Source organism: Gobio gobio (assembly GCF_949357685.1).
Source record: "Gobio gobio genome assembly, chromosome: 1".
Classification (NCBI taxonomy): domain Eukaryota; kingdom Metazoa; phylum Chordata; class Actinopteri; order Cypriniformes; family Gobionidae; genus Gobio; species Gobio gobio.
Genome location: NC_137097.1, coordinates 81,829,669 through 81,844,144, shown reverse-complemented (window position 1 = coordinate 81,844,144; position 14,476 = coordinate 81,829,669). Strand labels below are relative to the sequence as shown.

At 41.9% G+C, this 14,476-nt stretch overlaps 1 protein-coding gene across 1 annotated transcript in view; it reads left to right on the top strand.

Moving 5' to 3' along the window:
* LOC307126521 (L-asparaginase 1-like) overlaps positions 1-14,476 on the top strand; it is a 100,872-nt gene that overhangs the window by 65,276 nt on the left and 21,120 nt on the right. Inside the window, exons 9-10 of the mRNA XM_079817084.1 lie at positions 2,882-3,008; positions 5,357-5,469. Coding sequence (XP_079673210.1) covers positions 2,882-3,008; positions 5,357-5,469 — 240 coding nt within the window. The remainder of the gene's footprint in view (positions 1-2,881; positions 3,009-5,356; positions 5,470-14,476) is intronic.

Sequence of the window (14,476 nt, the reverse complement as noted above, 5' to 3'; positions counted from 1 at the left end):
AGTATGTTCGAGATACCTGGTTGTCACAGACGTGTTTGCAGGCACGAGGATGAAGACAAATGATTAAAGTTCCAAACGTAGTTTAATAACAAATGATAGAAAAGGCAGGCAGGCATTAACACATCTATACATAATGGTGACCAGGCAAAGAGTGCAGGCAATGGAGCAACTTAAGTAGCGAACACAAACAAGGTAATTGACTAAACACAGCTGAACTGAACTGAACTAACTAACAAAGATAACCATAGAAACAGATGAGTGGAGAAACAAAGAAACACACTTGACTGAAGAAAACAAATGTAACTCTGACATTACTCCCCCCTTCCAGAAGGAATGTCCTCATGTCGTAATAACTTCACTGGGTGGTATTGGCAACTCAGAAATCCAAGATGGATCCAGCAGTTCATGGGGACCAGGGCGACGCTGGCAGTTCAGGAGGCCAGGGTGGCACCAGCAGTTCAGGGACGGCCTCCGTGGATGGGTAGCCCCGCCAAAAATAATTATTGGGAGGAGCTATGGACTCTGGAGCGAGCTCATGGGCTGGAGTCCTCTCTGGACTCTGGACAGGAGACAAAGACCTCTCTGGACACGGGACAGCAGCCAGAGCCCTCCCTGTGCTCGGGACAGGAGACGGAGCTCTACCTGGACTCAGGACAGGAGACAGCCCTCTCTGGACTTTGTTTAGGGGCTGGATCAATCACTGGACTCTGGACAGGAGACAAAGACCTCTCTGGACACGGGACAGCAGCCAGAGCCCTCCCTGTGCTCGGGACAGGAGACGGAGCTCTACCTGGACTCAGGACAGGAGACAGCCCTCTCTGGACTTTGTTTAGGGGCTGGATCAATCACTGGACTCTGGTCAGGGGCTGGAGTCATTTCCATACTCTGGACAGGGACAGAAGTCGTCTTCGGACTCTGGACGGAGACAGGAGTCGTTTCCAGACTATCGATGGGGACAGGAGTCGTTTCTGGACTCTGGATGGGACTGGAGACGTCACAGGACTCTGGACGGGGACTGGAATGGGTTCTGACCAAAAGTCAATTAACCAGTGGTCCCCCGCTGGTTCTGGTGAGGACTAATTTCCAAGTGCGGTCCTCTTGGCTGAAGACTCCGGCGTGGTGGCCATCTTGGCTTTAGACTCCAGCGTGGCGGCCATCTTGGCTGAAGACTCAGGCGTGGTGGCCATCTTGGCTGAAGACTCAAGTGTGGCAGCCATGATGGGACAAGACTCTGGGTGATGGTCAGGGACTGGTTGCATGACAGGTGTGAGATGTGGTTGGACGATTGTGACAAATCTGCTCTGTCAACAATGAACGAGGACCATCTATCCAGAGTGCAAAGTTGATATAGCGTCTCTAGCGTCCAGCATGGGTCTCCTTGCGGCATCTCAAAGCAGATTGTATGGTCCAGACCACACCAAAATCCCTACATTAAGGTGAGGTCACAGCAGGTGACTTGGAGGCAGGTGTCTAAAAACTCCTCCCCATAGTCTTCTTGACACCTACCACCCTGGAAGATAAAAACAGTACCTCCCTCAAAAAGTCCATCGTTCTTCCCAGGGGTGACGTTTATGGAGGTTATCTCTATACATCTTCATCTAGGTATGGTCATCTGTCACAGATGTGTTTGAAGGCAGGAAGATGATGATAGATTATCCATCCATCCATCCATCTTCTTCTGCTTATCCGGGGCCGGGTCGCGGGGGCAGCAGTCTAAGCAGAGATGCCCAGACTTCCCTCTCCCTAGACACTTCCTCTAGCTCTTCCGGGGGGACACCGAGGCGTTCCAAGGCCAGCCGGGAGACATAGTCCCTCCAGCGTGTCCTTGGTCTTCCCCGGGGCCTCCTCCCGGTTGGACATGCCCGAAACACCTTCCCGGGAAGGCGTTCCGGAGGCATCCGGAACAGATGCCCGAGCCACCTCAGCTGTCCCCTCTCGATGTGGAGGAGCAGCGGCTCTACTCCGAGTTCCTCCCGAGTGACTGAGCTTCTCACCCTATCTCTAAGGGAGCGCCCAGCCACCCTGCGGAGAAAGCTCATTTCGGCCGCCTGTATCCGGGATCTTGTCCTTTCGGTCATGACCCAAAGCTCATGACCATAGGTGAGAGTAGGAACGTAGATTGACCGGTAAATCGAGAGCTTCGCCTTACGGCTTAGCTCTTTCTTCACCACGACAGACCGGTACATCGACCGCATTACTGCAGAAGCTGCACCGATCCGTCTGTCAATCTCCCGTTCCATCCTCCCCTCACTCGTGAACAAGACCCCTAGATACTTAAACTCCTCCACTTGAGGCAGGAACTCTCCACCTATGATAGATTATTAAAGTCCCAAATGTAGTTTAATAACAAATGATGCAAAAGGCAGGCATTAACACATCTACACATAACGGTGACCAGACAGGCAAGGGTGCAACTTGAGTAGTGAACACAAACAAGGTAATTGACTAAACACAGCTGATATTAACTAACTTACAAAGGTTACCATAGAAACAGATGAGTGGCAGGAAACAAATACAAAGAAATGGATGTTAGGACTGCAGTTATAAAATAGCTGACAGAATTGCATTATCAGTTAGTTTAAGCATTTAAAACTATTTAACATTTAAATTATTTTATTTTAAAATATGGAACATTTTCTTTAATAAAATACTTCCTGTATATTTTATTGAATGTGGTCTTAAATGTCCTTTGAGATTATTATATGTATTGCATAACATTTTGTTTCTGCAATGCCAATGAAGCACAATAAAGATACTTGATTATACTTTTTTGTAATAATAATAAAATTAGTGTAATAATTTTATAATAACTATTATTGTAATAAAAAATGACAAGAAGTAATGGACAAGAAAAAAAGACCCTTTTTGTCTTTCTTCACAGGTTTGCCTGTATTTTCATTATAAGCTGTACAGGGGCAATCGTGTGACCAAAGTGGACGCTGGAGGCTTCAATGCGTTTACCTCACCAAGCCTGCCACCATTAGCCAATGCTGAAGTCGACATCAAAAGTGATTCCTGTTCTGCCAACATTTATACACAGTCTTAGTCCTGTATGGGTCAATTTATAGAATAGTTTTAGTTTAGAATAAAATTCACACAAAATTGACTCTTTTTTTAAATTATTACTTTTTTCTCTGCCATAGAAATGCAGTATGTATTGGTTGCTCTTTTCAATGTAATTACAATCATTTGATACTGAGGCTTTTGAAGGGATAGTTCACTCAAAATTTTAAATTCTGTCATCATTTACTCACCCTCAAATTGTTCCAAACCTGTATAAGTTTCTTTGTTCTGTTGAACAAAAAAAAAAGAGATACTTTTAGAATATGGGACCTATGGAAGCCAATGGGGCCGATCAACGGTTTTGGTTACCCATATTCTTCAAAATATCTTCTTTTGTTTTCAGCAGAAGAAAGAAAATGATGAAAGAATTTTCATTTTTGGGTGAACTATCCCTTTAAGCTCCAAAAAGGATGTGGTAACATTATCGAAGTAACGTAAAAGTGGTCCATTCGATTTCTGTTTATCTCTTGAATGTTACTTGCATAAAGCCGTTATATGATTTCAGAAGATTTGGAATGGTCATATAGGTTCCTTTTATGATCCTTTATGATGCTTTTGAATCTTTTTTTTTTGTATGTGAAAGCCAAATTGCATGGTTTGGAATAATATTGAAGTGAGCAAATTATGACACTTTACTTCATATATATACAACCTCAAATCAGAAAAAGTTGGGACAGTATGGAAAACGCAAATAAATAAAAAAAGAAGTGATTTCTAAATTTACTTTGACTTGTATTTCATTGCAGACAATATGAACACAAAATATTTTTTCTGGTCAACTTCATGTCATCTGTAAATATGCATCCTTTCCTGTCATTCAGACCTGCAACACATTTAAAAAAAAAAACTGTTCAAGCCTAAGCTGAACAACCGTGATCTCCGATCCCTCAGGCGGCACTGCATCAAGAATCGTCATTCATCTAGAAGCGATATCACCACATGGGCTCAGGACTACTTTGGCAAACCTTTGTCAAGTACCACAATACGTAGTTACATCCACAAATGCCAGTTAAAACTGTACTGTGCCAAAAGGAAGCCCTATGTTAACAGTGTCCAGAAGCGCCGTCGACTTCTCTGGGCTCGGAGGCATCTGGGATGGACCATCACACAGTGGAAACGTGTACCGTGGTCAGATGAATCAGTATTTCAGGTATTTTTTGGGAGGAATGGACGCCGTGTGCTCCGGACCAAAGAAGAAAAGGATCATCCAGACTGTTACCAGCAACAAGTCCAAAAGCCAGGGTCTGTCATGGTATGGGGTTGTGTCAGTGCCCTTGGCAAAGGTAACTTGCACTTCTGTGAAGGCACCATTAAAGCTGAAAAGTACATAGAGATTTTGGAGCATAATATGCTGCCTTCAAGAAGACATCTTTTCCAGGGACGTCCATGCATATTTCAACAAGACAATGCAAAACCACATTCTGCACACATTACAAAGTTCTGGCTGCGGAGGAAGAGGGTACGGGTACTTGACTGGCCTGCCTCAGTCCCGACCTGTCTCCAATAGAGAATGTGTGGAAGACCCCGTACTGTTGCCCACCTTAAGACTTGTTTGCAGGAAGAATGGGACAAAATTACACCTGAAACACTTCATCACTTGGTGTCTTCAGTCCCTAAACGTCTTTTAAGTGTTGTGAAAAGGAATGGCAACATTACAAAGTGGTAAATGCTTTACTGTCCCAACTTTTTTTGAAATGTGTTGCAGGTCTGAATGACAGGAAATGATGCATATTTACAAATGACATGAAGTTGACCAAACAAAACATGAAATATTTTTTATTCATATTGTCTGCAATGAAATACAAGTCAAAGTAAATGTAGAAAGCACTTTTTTTTTCTTTTTTTCTTCTTTTTTTTGCGTTTTCCATACTGTCCCAACTTTTTCTGATTTGGGGTTGTATATAATTTAAATTAAAACATTTTTTTTTTACTTCTTTTGTTGTGTGTTTTTGTCATTTTTATTAGTTTTCCTTTCCTTTCCTTTTTAATACATTTGACCAATCGTTTGCTGCTCACTTTAATAATCCTGTGGACTGTGGTAAGAATGAATTACAAAGTAAAAATATTGGTCTTGTTTAGTCTCAAAATTAATATTAGTTCATGAAAACTGCACATGTAATAACTATGCACAAATTATTAAGAAAAAAAGTTAAATTTTTGATAGTATATTATGTCACATTGCAGGACACTGCTTGAAATGTAATGTCAACTCCCTTATTAGTGATAATGCAGTGTTATTTATTTTATTCAGACGTGTTATTTTGAGTATGATGTTTTATTTCGTACTCTTTAGTAAACTGGGACACTGTGAGGCCAGCCGATACAACTGGCACATTCACTGTCAACACAAAGCTGAACAAAAAAGTGGGTCTCCTGCGACTCTTCCCAGGAATCACTGTTGATAAAGTAAGGCCATGTGGCAGACATGTTCACTAGTCAAATCTTAAGTCTTTGTTCTATTTTTACCAATAGTTCTTTCAGCTTGTTATTGTAATTAATAGTGTTTTGAAATATCAAACTTTCTACTTCAAAAATGTCTAATAAAGTACATATAGTATTACTTAAATCGTTAATTACATTTTTATTTACAAAAAAAAAAAAGTCACCACGAGGAAAAACAAGCATTGTAAATTTTGAGCTATTTGAGTTGCCGTAGTTTGCTGTAGTTCTCAAACATTGATGGGTACATTTTTACATTTACATTTAGTCATTTAGCAGACGCTTTTATCCAAAGCGACTTACAAATGGGGGCAATAGAAGCAGCTAGAGCAGTCGAAGGGCAACAATATCAGCAATATGCAAGTGCTGTAACAAGTCTCAGTTAGTCTAGCACAGAAATATACAATTTTTTTTATTTTTTTTATTTTTTTTTTATAAATTAGACAGACAGACAATGAATAGAATGATAAGTGCTATTCTCGATCGGTCAGGTGTTGCTGGAAAAGATGTGTCTTTAGACGTTTTTTGAAAATGGCTACAGACTCGGCCGCACGAATTGAGATAGGCAGGTCATTCCACCAGGTGGGAACGGTCCAGGAAAAGGTCCGTGACAGCGATTTCATGCCTCTCTGGTATGGCACCACAAGGCGTCGTTCACTGGCAGAACGCAAGTTCCTGGAGGGTGTGTAAGTCTGAACGAGCGAGTTTAGGTATATTGGTGCAGAGCCAGTGGATGTTTTGAAGGCGAGCACCAGTGCCTTGAATTTAATGCGAGTGGCTATTGGTAGCCAGTGCAGACTGATGAGTAGAGGCGTGACGTGTGCTCTCTTCGGCTCACCAAAGACCACCCTCGCCGCTGCATTCTGGATCAGTTGCAAGGGTTTGGTAGTGCATGCCGGAAGGCCCGCAAGAAGAGCATTACAGTAGTCCAGTCTGGAGAGAACGAGAGCTTGGACCAGTAGTTGTGTGGCATGATCTGATAGGAAGGGTCTAACCTTCCTAATGTTGAATAGTGCAAATCTGCAGGACCGGGTTGTTGCAGTGATGTGGTCAGTGAATTTTAGCTGATCATCAATCACAACCCCAAGGTTCCTGGCTGTCCTGGACGGAGTTATGGTTGATGAACCTAGCTGAATGGAGAGATTGGGGTGAAGTGCTGGGTTGGCTGAGACCACAAGCAGTTCTGTCTTTGCAAGGTTGAGTTGCAGGTGATGTTCCTTCATCCAGGCTGAAATGTCTGTTAGGCAGGCAGCGATACGAACACCAACCGATGGATCATCAGGTTGAAATGAGAAGTAGAGTTGAGTGTCGTCGGCATAGCAGTGATAGGAAAAGCCATGTTTCTGAATGACCGATCCCAATGATGACATGTAGATGGAGAAGAGAAGTGGTAGCACTGAGCCCTGGGGAACTCCAGTAGCTAGATGATGTGACTTAGACACTTCACCTCTCCATGACACCCTGAAGGACCTACCTGAGAGGTAAGACTTGAACCACTGGAGAGTAATGAGTAATGTAGTCTCCCAGTGAGCACCGGCGGTAACAAAACCGGTGTATAAACAACTGTTATAGTAAACAACACAAAAAATTTTCCATCTGTGTGTCGTTTGTGATCAGGCGATATATAATAATGCACCCCAACTCAACAAACCAATCTGTAGAAATGAGTCCGTCAGGATCATAAAATGCTTATGAAAGTGTCCGTCCAGTAGGGTTGTCAAACGATTAATCATGATTAATCACATTGTGTGTACTGTGTATACTGTGTGTACTACATATAATTATTATGTAAATACATACACACACATGCATGTACAGCGGTGAAAAAGATAGGACACCCCATGAAATATTTAGTTCTTTTTTTAAGAAATATGGACATATCAATATTTGATCTTCTTTCAAACAATATCTAAAGATAAAGGTGATGTAATCTAACACAATTTTAACCATGATATAAATTATTTAACAAAATGTTTTACAAAGATGTCAATTCCTACTGAGAAAAAAGTTAGGACACCATATGCCCTTATAGCTGCCCTTATACCCTTATATTTTTCTCAGTAGGAAATTTTTTTGTTAAATAAATTATATCATGGTTAAAATTTTGTTTGGCTGAACTAACCTCAATAAGACGTTTCCTATAACTGTCTACAAGTCACTGACATTGACTGGGAGAAAGTTTTTCTCACTCCTCCATACATAATCTTTTCAGCTGTGTGATGGTTGAGGGTTTCTTGCATGCACAGCCCATTTCAGCCCATCTGGGCCAAACAATTCAACTTTGGATTCATCGGTCAAAAGCACATTGTTCCAGAAGTCCTGGTCATTGTCTAGATGTTCTCTGGCAAACTTCAGTCTTGCCCTGATGGTTTTTTGTTTGTTTGTTTTTTGACAGCGCATGCAAATCAAACTTTTGCAATATCTTTCTAATGGTAGATACATGTACTTTGACATCAACTGTGGCAAGAGTTACCTGTAGGTTCCGAGATGACATTGTAGGATTGTTGGAGACTTCTTTAACCCTTTAACTCTCACCCCTAAATGGACCCAATGAAAAAAACATATAAAAATATTTTTATCTAAAATATATAAAACCGTACGGTTGAGGTGTCAGTTTATGGCAAATCTTGCTTTACACATCTCTCTCTCTCTGTATATATATATATATATATATATTTCAAATGTTTATTTATGTTAATTTTAATGATTATAACTGACAAATAAGGAAAATCCCAAATTCAGCATCTCAGAAAATTTGAATATTACTTAATACCAATACAAAGAAAGGATTTTTAGAAATCTTGGCCAACTAAAAAGTATGAACATGAAAAGTATGAGCATGTCCAGCACTCAATACTTAGTTGTGGCTCCTTTTGCCTATATTACTGCAGCAATGCGGCGTGGCATGAGGAGATCAGTCTGTGGCACTACTCAGGTGTTATGAGAGCCCAGGTTGCTCTGATAGTGGCCTTCAGCTCTTCTGCATTGTTGGGTCTGGCATATTGCATCTTCCTCTTCACAATACCCCACAGATTTTCTATGGAGTTAAGGTCGGGCGAGTTTGCTGGCCAATTAAGAACAGGGATACCATGGTCCTTAAACCAGGTACTGGTTGCTTTGGTGCCAAGTCCTGTTGGAAAATTAAATCTGCATCTCCATAAAGTTGGTCAACAGCAGGAAGCATGAAGTGCTCCTGGTATATGGCTGCGTTGACCTTGGACCTCAAAAAACACAGTGGCCCAACACCAGCAGATGACATGGCACCCCAAACCATCACTGACTGTGGAGCCTTTACACTGGACCTCAAGCAACGTGGATTGTGTGCCTCTCCTCTCTTCCTCCAGACTCTGGGACCCTGATTTTAAAGGGAAATGCAAAATTTACTTTCATCAGAGAACATAACTTTGGACCACTCAGCAGCAGTTCAGTCCTTTTTGGTTTTGAGCCCAGGCGAGACGCTTCTGACGCTTCTGTTGGTCAAAAGTGCGACAGCTGAAACCCATGTCTTGCATACGTCTGTGCGTAGTGGTTCTTGAAGCACTGACTCCAGCTCCAGTCCACTCTTTGTGAATTTCCCCCACATTTTTGAATGGGTTTTGTTTCACGATCCTCTCCAGGGTGCAGTTATCCCTATTGCTTGTACACTTTTTTCTGCCACATCTTTTCCTTCTCTTCGCCTCTCTAGAGCTCTGTGAACAGCCAGCCTCTTTTGCAATGACCTTTTGTGTCTTGCCCTCCTTGTGCAAGGTGTCAATGGTCGTCTTTTGGACAACTGTCAAGTTAGCAGTCTTCCCCATGATTGTGTAGCCTACAGAACTAGACTGAGAGACCATTTAAAGGCCTTTGCAGGTGTTTTGAGTTAATTAGCTGATTAGAGTGTGGCTAATCAACCTTTTCACAATATTCTGAGATACTGAATTTGGGATTTTCCTTAGTTGTCAGTTATAATCATCAAAATTAAAATAAATAAACATTTGAAATATATCAGTATGTGTGTAATGAATGAATATAATATACAAGTTTCACTTTTTGAATGGAATTAGTGAAATAAATCAACTTTTTGATGATATTCTAATTATATGACCAGCACCTGTATTTGGCTTGGCTTGCTCAGTTGGGGACATTGAATTTTCAACTAAATATCCAAATAAATTTAATTACTAAACTAAATTAAATACATCAACTAATTTTCTGATCTGCCCACATTGTCACTGTATGATAATTGAAATGAGCTGATGACATCACCGTTTTCTTCAGAGCGGCTGTACGGCCGAATCAAATGTTGCATTATTTTCCTGTTTAACACTGTGAAGCTGCTTTGAAACAATCTGCACTGTAAAAAGCGCTATATAAATAAAGTTCACTTGACTTGACTATATATATATATACAGCTCAGGAAAAAAATAAGAGACCACTAAACATTGATTTCTGAACTTGAAGTGGTCTCTTACGATCAGGCATAACATTATGACCTAACATTGTGTATGTCCCACTTTGCTGCCAAAACAGCCCTGACCCATTGAGGCATGGACTCCACTAGACCCCTGAAGGTGTGCTGTGGTACTTGACACCAAGATGTTAGCAGCAGATCATTTAAGTCCTGTAAGTTGTGAGGTGGGGCCTCCATGGATCGGTCTTGTTTGTTCAGCACATCCCACAGATGCTCGATTGGATTGAGATCTGGGGAATTTGGAGGCCAAGTCAACACCTCAAACTCATTGTTGTGCTCCTCAAACATTCCTGAATCATTTGTGCTTTGTGGCGGCGCATTATCTGCTGAAAGAGCCACAGCCACCAGGGAATATTGTTTCCATGAAAGGCTGTACATGATCTCAACAATGCTTTGGTAGGTGGGACGTGTCAAATTAACATCCACATGGATGGCAGGACCCAAGGTTTCCCAGCAGAACATTGCCCAAAGCATCACTGCCTCCACCGCCACGCCTTATTCCCATAGTGCTCCTGGTGCCATGTGTTCCCCAGGTAAGCCACTCACATGTACCCGGCCATCCACGTGATGTAGAAGAACACGTGATCATCAGACCAGGCCACTTTCTTCCATTGCTCCGTGGTTCTGATGCTCACGTGCCACTGTTGGTGCTTTGGGCGGTGGTCAGGGGTCAGCATGGGCACCCTGACTGGTCAGCGGCTGCACAACTCCATACGCAACAAACTGAGATGCTCTGTGTAATCTGACACCTTTCTATCAGAACCAGCATTAACTTCTTGAGCAGTTTGAGCTCCAGTAGCTCGTCTGTTTGATCAGCCCTGTATCAATGAGCCTTTGCTGCCCATGTCCCTGTCGCGGTTCACCACTGTTCCTTCCTTGGAGCACTTTTGATAGAGACTGACCACTGCAGACCAGGAACACCCCACAAGAGCTGCAGTTTTGGAGATGCTCTGACCCAGTCGTCCAGCCATCACAACTTGGCTCTTGACAAACTCGCTCAAATCCTTATGCTTGTCCGTTTTTACTTTGAGGAAAAAATGTTCACTTGCAGCCTAATATACCCAACCCACTAACAGGTGCCATGATGAAGAGATAATCAGTATTATTCATTTCAGCTGTCAGTGGTCATAATGTTATAACATTATTGAAATTGTATTTTAAATTCCTTTTTTTTACTATTTCTACTTGGAAAAAAATAAAATATCCCCATAATCCCTTTGCAGAAGGCACTATTTTCACACTTCAGTCTGTCCTAGTCCTGGTTATTCATCCCTCTACAGACATATCAACCGTACGGTCACGTATTTCTCTTATATTTTGCTATATGTTTATTGTTTAGACTCTACCCTACTAACTAAAAACATTATGGTTAGATTCTGTACTGAACTAATATCATGTTTGACCCTATTATTTGATGACCGATCAGCTACTTCATTCTTTTGTGTGACTGACTGAAGTGTGCAAACTGATGCTGTCACCCGAAAACCGAAAAGTCCATCCCTCCATGCCAAAAGCAGACAGGGGGGTGGAGCGATCGAGCTGTTGAAGATTTTTGTCTCATCTTCTTTTGACTGAATTTTTTCACACTCAAAGTAAGGTCTACCGTCTGGATGAGAAATCAGTTAACATCTTGTGGTCTGCTCTTGGGCTGAACTTGCTAGGATGGCCTGACTCGTCCACTGGTGTCACGGGTTCACACCCCTGGTCAGAACCACGCTGGGGGCAAGCTCTGTTCCCTTATCCTCGGGCCTTGGCTCGCTCGTAGCGGTGGGTGGTGCTGCCCAGTCTGCGGGGGTCTCACGTGATTTTCCATGGCCGTTGGTGGCTTTGGGTCTGGCAAATATGGGAACATGAAAAGGACATGGAAATATATACTAAAAACTGGACAGCAAGCAAGCCTCTTGACAGCTGTGCAACACCGCAGCTCCCCTTTGGAATAATTGATTGTTTTTCAAACTAAATGACACAAAGATCATTACAAGGTAAGACTTGACTATATTGTAATACTGTCAAATTTAGCAATTTTTAAGCAATTCTAACAATAAAAACATTTTGTAGTTCTTTAATGTGTAGCGCTTCAGTTCAATCCGCACACGAACTGATCATCTCTTCTAGTTATGAATTAAACATGAATGAACCTCAGTGTTAAGTAGGTTGCTGGACTGTACTGACTGGTCCTGACTTAACTGGGATCACCACAGGGCATCGGTGAGAATGCACAAAAATCGAAAAGTCCAATCATACTGTCAAAGACATTAAGTGTGAGGTTTCTACAATTAAACAGAAATATAAATAATCTGTTTACAGTAATAAATTAAACATTTAAAGGTGGGGTAAGCAATATTTCTGAAAGTTGTTTGCTGAACATTGTTGATATTTGAAATCAACCCAAACAAACACACCCCTTTCGTCATTGCTCTGCCTCCAAAGCTCACCCTCCAATCCTAACCGTTCTGCTTCGATTCGGTCTCGAACCCCGATCACTGGCATGCAAGGCGAGTACACTAACAAGGATGCTAAACAGTAAACACTGCATTCTCTAGCAGTCATCAGCCTGAACAGCTCTCACTAGCTGGCCTCCGTTACACACTCTATGCAAGTGTAACGGGCCAACAGTGATGTTTAATATCACCCAATCGAGATAGCACTGACTACGCCATCTTGGGAATTGCACCCAAGGAAATATAGAAGGAACACAGGTTCGGTGGTGCAGTGAAAAGACAGAGTCGCTTCATCCAATAAACAAATTAATAATTTTATTGGACAGGAAAAAGATATTCCACTGACATCATGTAATCAAGGTATAAATCACTGGCAAGTTTATTGTAACAATACTTAAAATAGCACAATATATAAAAGAACATCCCTCTAAACATGACTGATTCGAATACTGGATCAAATCAAACAGACATCACAAATACTGTACTGTTCCCACAAAATAAACAGACAAAAACAATTACTAAACAAAAGAATAAAAAAACTATACTATAAGCCTAAAGCTTACCTCAGGGGTGGCAAACTAGCTGTAAGAAATAGTGTTCTAATCTCAACCCCTTATGTGTGCACAGCAAACAAAATAGGAAGAGGTGCTCCAACCCTGGTGCTCCAAACTCACAGCAAAAAGGTGACTGGGTTTCACCCAGGTGACTAGCCTCCCCCTCTGTGCACTTAGCCTTGACTCGAACCAACAACAAAAAGGAAAAAAAAAGGGAACAAGAGAAATTAGTGGGTATGGTACAAATACAAAAATCACAACAGACACAATATGATGAGTGACCAGATCAGCTTGTACACGGATAACCCGTCCTACCTCGTCTGCATAAACGAGCCCAGAATACTCAAAGAGTGACGGTGAAATGGTCACCTACAAGCTACTAGATAGTTACACAGCCCAAATCACATTGGTCAACCCAACTTCAATACATAAATAACATAACCCAAAAGATAGAAAAGGAAGAACAGGAAGAAAACATTAGTTCACGAAACAAAACAATAACCTAATCACGAAAAACAGCAGCACGACCTGAATTAAATCACGTGGTATGCGAGAAACTGCAAAACAAAACACAACAATCAGACAAGGATTTGCTCTAATCAAGAATACAATCATTCACTGAATCATACATACCACGGCGTCAAGATGCACTCGCGAATGTTCCGCTAAAACACACAATAACCCCCATTAAACTCAACTAACCATAGAACGCACAACACAACACATTATGATAGCCGACATACCTTAAAGCTTTCAATGAGCGCTTGACGTAACTCCCAAAGCACGTCACCGAGACGACTACAGCGATCACTTCAAAGACAAAAACACATACTCTAAACACTTTAAAACCACACGAAACCGTGCGTAACCTCCGTCACTTACCTCGACTATATCGACACCGGTAACCGGAAGAGGGGCGGGTATGACAATCTACATTTGGATGCACTCACGAATGTTCCGCTAAAACACAGTAAACCCCACAGTAAAGCTCAACTAACAGTAGAACGCACAACACATTACGATAGCCGACATACCTTAAAGCTTTCAATGAGCGCTTGACGCAACTCCCAGGACACGTCACGATGACTACAGCAAACACTCGGCCAGAGTGACACCGGTAACCGGAAGGGGGCGGGTATGACACAGTCTACGTCCGAGGGCTTCCTGCCTAAACACTTAAATACTCCTCCTAATTACCTCATCCACCCATTCCCATATAAGGATTGTGAACGAAAAAAAAGGAAATAAAATCCCCTACTACTACACAAGGATGGATGTCTATTTATCGTAACAGAAATGCAACAAAATAATGCTTCACAAAAAATAAAGTGAAGATGATGAACGAACGTCAGGAAGCACAAAAATGAACACACAGTACACAAGAATAAATACAAGCAAGAGTTTGTTGTTAATTACTGTAGTAAACAGCACATTCCAGGGCCCAGTTTATGGCCGGGCTACTCTCTGTCCATAACAGTGGACAAAGGTTTGCTTCATTTTGATTGGATCTTGGTGGACTGACACAAACA